General features: G+C 35.1%; 2 protein-coding genes across 2 annotated transcripts in view; both read left to right on the top strand.

Moving 5' to 3' along the window:
* LOC122066359 (ABC transporter C family member 3-like) overlaps positions 1 to 1,945 on the top strand; it is a 23,611-nt gene extending 21,666 nt beyond the window's left edge. Inside the window, exons 7-11 of the mRNA XM_042630178.1 lie at positions 58 to 266; positions 329 to 634; positions 1,115 to 1,178; positions 1,393 to 1,632; positions 1,737 to 1,945. Of these exons, the coding sequence (XP_042486112.1) occupies positions 58 to 266; positions 329 to 634; positions 1,115 to 1,178; positions 1,393 to 1,632; positions 1,737 to 1,837 (920 nt within the window). The 3' untranslated portion in view covers positions 1,838 to 1,945. The remainder of the gene's footprint in view (positions 1 to 57; positions 267 to 328; positions 635 to 1,114; positions 1,179 to 1,392; positions 1,633 to 1,736) is intronic.
* A 2,874-nt stretch (positions 1,946 to 4,819) lies between these two features.
* On the top strand, positions 4,820 to 6,090 carry LOC122066354 (polygalacturonase-1 non-catalytic subunit beta-like). The gene is made up of 2 exons (XM_042630173.1): positions 4,820 to 4,907; positions 5,015 to 6,090. Exons 1-2 carry the CDS (start codon positions 4,857 to 4,859, stop codon positions 5,984 to 5,986), a joined length of 1,023 nt encoding a protein of 340 aa, XP_042486107.1. The 5' UTR covers positions 4,820 to 4,856; the 3' UTR covers positions 5,987 to 6,090.
* Positions 6,091 to 7,472: the final 1,382 nt, after the last annotated feature.

Below are 7,472 nucleotides of genomic sequence, written 5' to 3'. Positions count from 1 at the left end.
ATAAAATCATGCTTTGGAGAAACCATAATTGCATTAAATTTATCATTTTTGTTGAAGGTGTTATCGGTTTAGCAGTCACATATGGACTTAGTTTCAGTATGCAAGGAGTTGTATGGGATCTTAGTAGTCTTGAGAACAAAATGATATCAGTTGAGAGAATACTACAATATGCTTGCATCCCTAGTGAACATCCTGTACTGGTAGAAGAAAATAAGCTAGATCGTGAATGGCCTTCACATGGGCAAATTGAAATTGCTGATTTGCAGGTAATCCCTAATCTAGATTCCTCAAGTATTTCTCTCCTTATTTATTTTCTCATTTTATATAGGTCCGGTATGCCCCACATCTTCCTCTTGTCTTACGAGGTCTCACATGCACTTTCCCCGGAGGGATGAATATTGGCGTCGTTGGTCGAACTGGAAGTGGTAAATCAACTCTTGTACAAACTCTCTTCCGCATTCTTGAACCAACAACTGGTCAAATTTGGATAGATGGTATCAACATCTCCAAGATTGGCCTTCATGACTTACGCTCAAGATTAAGCATCGTCCCACAAGAACCAACAATGTTTGAGGGAACTCTAAGAAACAATCTTGACCCACTTGATGAGTACAATGATGAACAAATTTGGGAGGTGGGTTTTTTTTTTTCTTTCTCTTTTTGATGAATAATGTTTAATCAAAGAAATGATAGACATATGATCTTCCAACTGATGTTCACACTCAAAACAAACAAAACACAGTTGACTGGCTGGGACTGTGAACTCCGTTCTCCTAGTCATCTTTGTTGGATATCCCCAACAATCTGCTTCTATTTCTTGTTCAATTTTTGAAATCCTTTCTATTGATTGGGATATGTATCTATATTAACTCCTTTCTCATTGCCATCTTCTTTTATTAGATGCGTTAAATCATCTTTAGGCGAAGTATGTCCCAAGAGATTCTCTTAGTGGGACTTGGGAAATGCATTGTTTTTATTATCCTAATTTTTATTTCAACTTGACACTCCTTGCTTCTTCATTTCATTTTTTCGTTAGCTTATGTTTAATATAATCATTTCCATGTCATATTGATTAATCCATGTTAACATGGATTATTTATTTATTTATTTTTAGGCTTTAGATAAATGTCAGCTTGGTGATAAAGTTAGAAAAAAGGAAGGAAAGCTTGATTCTGCAGGTTGGTTTCTTCTCATATACACTATGTTAAAATTTCTTAACATCAATTTACCGAAATTACAAGTGCACAATCCTTCCAAATTTGTATGATATATATATAACTTAATCCAACCTTCCAGCCCCCCAAACCTTTTCCAAGAAAAAGTAGGAGAAGAAAAGTAAATGAAAATAAGATCCTAAATTGCTAACCCAATTTCATATGGTGGTTGTCATAGTGACTGAGAATGGAGAGAATTGGAGCCTAGGTCAAAGACAGCTAGTTTGTTTAGGGCGGACATTACTCAAGAAGAGCAAAATTTTAGTGCTTGATGAAGCTACTGCGTCAATGGATACTGCAACAGACTATCTAATTCATCAAACACTTAAGAAACACTTCTCAGGATCTACTATCATCACAATCGCACATAGAATAACATCAATTCTTGATGCTGATATGGTCCTCCTCCTCGATAATGGTAAGTACTTGGTACCTAGGGCTCAGTTGGTTTGGTAATAGATACTGTCATCCTTTTTAGGTGTTTGCCTACATGACTTGACATTTTTTTCTTGTCTTAAGCAGGCCTTGTACTGGAATATGATTCCCCAACCAAATTGCTAGAAGTCAAGTCTTCATCATTTGCAAAGCTTGTTAACGAGTATACTCGAAGATTTAATTCCTAGTTTTTGAAAAACTAAATAAATGAGTTTTGAATGTTTGAATCTAAACATGGTGCATTAGATTGAGGTATACTGCATTTTAGTATGACAAAAATTGTTGGGAGAAGAAGGTGGAATAGATGTCTGAGTTTCATGTAATTATTTGGGATGACATTGGCATTCAGTGGAAGTACTTGAGATATAAAAGAAAAAAGAGATGAATTTTTTTTTTCTTTTTATTGCATGTATATCCATAAAGCATTTGAGAATATTTAATAGTGCAACAGTATCTTTAGAATTACCACAATATCTATTATGTGGCATATTACGTAGAGTTGAAATTTTGTAGATAGCTAGAGTCCAAGGTCCATTCCTTACATGTCAAGCCATCCAATATAATTTATTTTATTTGAATTCTAGTGAAAAACATAATTTTTTTCTTCTAAAAATAAATTTCTGAAAATAAAAGTGAATACACCATACATAGGATGGTTTGTGGTTGAATTTATGTCTAAAATTTGATATGTGGCCTATTCTAGGTCATTTTCTGAATGTCCATATGGTTGAAATTGCTACAACACTCTTTTATATGGAAAAACTTAGTGCAGGTCTAGAGATACCTTCTAAAACCTGCGAATAATAATAATAAAAAAAAAAAAAAGAAGAAATTTGCATGTTGTTACATCAGATATAGGAGTGTACGACGGGGTTTCTCTTCACCCATGTTGAAGAGATTACCTTCGACTTCTAGGAGAAAGATGACTTCCTATAATGGGGGGGGGGGTTAATTATGGCCTTTCATTTTCTTCACTGTGGGTTAAGAACACTCTCTCCTAAGACATCTTAAATTATCTATTGGCAACATTTCGTTGAATAATAACTGTGTTATCTTTTCTATGCTTAAATTTTTCTTACCGATTATTGTTATGATTATTTCTGAGTTTCTCTCCTCTCAAAGTTTTCCTTCCATAGTCATGCATTTTGACCTAAGTTTCAACATTGGCTCCTAGAACGGCAATTTTAATTTTCCCTATAGCCTATCATATGTTAGGTTATTTTGACCTAAAAAATGTATGGCTGAGATTCTGCACTAATATGTATATATATATATATATATTCCTAATTAAATGACGCTTAATAGAACATCTGCTTTTTGATTAATGTGTTATTGTTTCAGAAAATGTCTAACGTCCTAATTTTTGGTAAGTTAGAAATGTTAGATGAATTAAGTGATCTATAATGCTAAAGGGATTAAGTGGTCAAAGGGAAAAGGTTTGAGTTCCTTTCATTGAACACGCTTTTCTTGAGTTTCTTATTATTGTTTTTGTTTGTAATTACTTTTTGGCGTGGGGAATTCTTGTTGAGTTAATTGCTTTTATCGATTGTGCATGTCATGTTGTTGTAGTGGGTGTAATGGTAAAGTAAATTTTTTAACTTTATATATAGGGTGCCTTTTTATATATTATCTTGGCAATTTTTTGGGACACTAGATGCCATTTTTTGGGCACAATAGGGCTCTAGTAGTTGAAGTAAAATGTGTATTTTATTATGGATAGAACTGGGCACAAAATTGAGATGCCTTGTGGAAAGGTAAGATCATTAGCCACCTTCTCTGTATAGTGAGGTCTACCTATTACAAAAGTTTATTGAGAAGGCCATAAAAAATAAGTGCAAGTCCAATGAGTTTATGCTATTAATTTTTGTTAATGAAAGAAATATTGTAAGTGATATGTTTGGATAGGATGGTCCCACTTCGATTAGCCACTTGTAAAAGTCAACTTTCAGGCGCCATCCCTATACTGCCCATATGATAGGGTTTCTACCTTTTTTTTTTTTGGATAATAACGAATTTATTTAGATAGAAGACATGAATTACATAAGGTTTAGTATTCAGAACAAGAAACCGAGGAGTACAATGTGGTAAACCCATTGTACATGTCATTAACAAGACCTTCTAAGATAGGAAATGGACGAAACCAATAACTTCTCTAGACATACAGTTATAAACAACTTTTATTAATAGGTGTAGATTTCTCTTTTATAGAGAGAAATAGAGTCAAAATGGGCATAAAAACGATACATGTCAAACATCTAGTATTACACTATGCATGTGACTCATGCCAGACACAGTATGTCAAAATCCGACCCAACGAATGACCAAATTATATGGTTAAAAGACATGTGAAGGCATCAAACGATCCATATCACATTACCCTTTGCGTTTTCTATGGTTTCTCCAAGTCTGTTAAAGTAAGGTCTCAATCAATCAACTTTTGTGACATTACATCTTCATGGGGGACAACATACTTGATTAAAAACTTTCAATGGATGGTTCATAATGTGAAGTTCAAGTCAACAAAATTTAATGTCACGTTTGGGGCATAGGACATGACCACGTGGTAGAGTAAGGTTTTAAAGGTCTATTAGAAATTCAAATTTTAGCGAAAATAGTTAAAAGTAATAGATAGCTAAAAATAAGAGGGATCCATTCACGTTGAGGGTGTAAGATTCAATATGGCTGATCCAACACATTATAGTTCCATGTGGTAAAGATTAATTCTTTATAGGTTTAATTTAGAGTTCACATCCTTTGTAGCAAACAGTGAGGTATGGTGAACATCAGATGACTGAGAACATTTGAGCACGCACACCAAGGGTTCCTACCCACCCAATGCTCACTGCACCGGTGCATCAATTATAAACAATTTTCACACACTCATTCACCCCAAAGCAAATTAATGCAAACCAATTTGACTTTTCCATGTATTTTCCTTCAACTTCAAAAATTGATTGAGAAAGTGAAGTTATCTGAGTAACATTGATTTGTCAAAAGAAGGGGGGGGGGGGGGGGGGGGGGGAAATGTCCTCAAGTCCCCTTAGCCATAACCACATCAAATTACCTCCTTTACTCCCCTCAAAGTGTTTGAATACCAAAATAACAAGTTACAGATAACTTTTATTTTTATTTTTTGGTCTATATATATTCAAACACCCCCTCCATACAACAAACCCAGCTCATTCCATTCTCTGTTCAGCTACAACCATGACACATCCCATTCTGTTGCTTGGACTTCTGATAATAACATACTTTAGTGTAAGAAAATTGATGACGTCCCATTATTCATTGATTCCATAATGGTTATTGCTTGTTCTTGTTTTATCTTTCTTATTTATTTATTTATTTTTGCCATGAAATTGTAGGGTTCTCAAGCTGAAAATGCCTTCTCACAGTATTGGGAAGAGCAAATTGGTCTTCCACGCCCTCCACATTGGTTAGTTGCAAAGACTTCTCCATTAGACCTCCATCAAACAGCAACATTTATGAAACTCATGGAGGAAAATGAATTGTCTTCCCACTTGCGTTCATTCTGTAAGCAGGCTAATATTGCTTGTTCTTCAAATGCACTGGATAAGAAGGCAATAGACAGCAGAAACTTGTTAGCAGTAGCAAAATGGAATGTTGCCAAACTGAAATATGATTCTCCAAATGATACACCCTTGCCTGTTGCTAGCCAAGGGGGATTGCCATTTTTTAGGGAGTCAATGGTGAAAGAGGGAGGTTTCATACATGTCCCTGATTTAAGAGACCCAATGTCATATAAATCATTCTTGCCACAATCTTTGGTTTCAAAGATCCCATTTTCCTTTGCCCAGATCAAGGAGTTAAAGAATATTTTTGGAGTGGTGGATGAATCAAAGATGGATAAGTATATCCAAGACACCATTGAGACATGTGAGAAAAGTCCCATTAGCGGTGAGCAGAGCACCTGTGTGACTTCTGCTGTGGATCTCATTGATTTTATTGTTGAGAAATTAGGGCATCATGTACATGTATGGAGTACTGAGAGTGTTGAGGGATCTTATGAGAATGTCACAATTGGATCTGTGAAACTCATATATGGAAACCTCTTTGAACCACCAGTCATATGCCATAGTCAGCCGTTCCCATTTCAAGTGTATTATTGTCATGTCTTACAGAAAGTAAAGATATATGCAGTTGATATATATGCTCTGAAGAAAGTGAATCATGCAATCATGATATGCCATTATGATACATCAACTTGGAATCCAAACCATCTTGCTTTTCAGCTTCTAGGTTTTGGGCCAGGCCTAATTAAAGTCTGTCATTGGATAAATGAGAATGGAATGGTATGGGTAAAGACTCTAGGTTGAGCAGCATTTTGAAGATTATATTATCTTCCAATTCTCTTGTTTCTGTTACATGTTACTCCTTATGCTATTTGAATGATAAACAATGGCCTATTTTTGTTTTCTTATCATATCTTTCAAGTTTGAATACAACTGTGTTCTTCAATTCTCCAACACAATAGAGAAAATGAAATCAAAATAAAATGTTAGTTATATAAAAATTTCAGCTAGATTTGCTGAGTCCATCAAGAAAAAGTCCATATGAAAGGTAAGGTAAATCAGGTGAAGCCCAAATTTTTCAGTATGTAGAGGTTAAGATCCCCTACTTAAATGTCAAGTTTAAGGTGTATTGGGTTTGACCATGTGGAAAAATAAGGATTTATATGCTCGTTGGAAACTCAAAATTTTATGAAAATAATAAAAAATAAATGAATGGCCAAAAATAGAAGAAAGATGCCATTAAAAGTGGCTTCAACTTGGCTTTGAAATATGGCAGTTGGATGATCCAAACTATAGGCGACTATGCAACCATTTGAATTACCACATAATAGTTCATTGTGACAAAAATTAGTTTGGCAATTTTCTTTAAGCTTTTTCTTAAAATGATGGTTAAGCTTTATATGAATAACGGACCAGATAAGAAAAGAAAGGGAAAAGACTGGCATATCGTCCAGTGTATCTTAAGTTAATGCCCATTGTATCTTTCTTTCTTCTCCCTTTTGAAATGACTCTCTTGCCCCTCTTGTATGATGCTCTGTTCCGACTCTCGCCTCCATTGGTGTTATCTGCTAATTTACTATACACGAATAGTGTGCCTATCCCTCTCCTAGAAAGAAAATAAGAACCAGTTTTGTGAGAATGACTTGTAATTGAGAGGTGGTTTTGGTATTAAAACTTTGGGCCAAAGAACCTTGCCAGTTTAGCACAAGAAGCGTCGAACACAACGGCTCATAAGAGCACATGTGAGAGCATCTACAGCGCACATAGGGGGCAGCCGCATGATCTTTTTGTGTCCATATATTTCTGGGTATTTATTGTGCCAGACCAGCAAGGTTCTTTTTCCCTACAATTTTTTAGGGCCGAGTGTGAATTGAAATTCTGCTTTTACTGTAGTCATGAAAGAGTTGTTTTCACTTTTTCATAGGGGAATTTGGGAAATTACATGTTAAAGGTTACATTTAGCCAGCCTCGTTAAGTTGCGATAAGACTGAATTTGTTATTATTTAAATGTTTAGGGGACTGACCAAACCTTTCCCCTTTTTTATTTGTTGGTCTTAAAAAAAATTTCCTTCCGTTTTTTTTTTTTTTTCACTAGAAAGTCAGAAATATGTATTAAAAAAGAGAGAGAAAAAAGGGGGGAAAATATAATACAACCTAAGAGCCAGAAAACGTGCCTCCACCTACGGCATTGCCATCAGCGGAGACTCACTTCTGCTATCTCATAAATCTAAATCTCGTTCTTCCTGCCTCATCTAAAAATAGCTCGCTTATGATGCGATGAGGTAGGATT

The sequence above is a fragment of the Macadamia integrifolia genome, unplaced genomic scaffold (genome assembly GCF_013358625.1).
Source record: "Macadamia integrifolia cultivar HAES 741 unplaced genomic scaffold, SCU_Mint_v3 scaffold2360, whole genome shotgun sequence".
Taxonomy (NCBI): Eukaryota; Viridiplantae; Streptophyta; class Magnoliopsida; order Proteales; family Proteaceae; genus Macadamia; species Macadamia integrifolia.
This window is presented reverse-complemented; position numbering and strand designations above follow the sequence as displayed.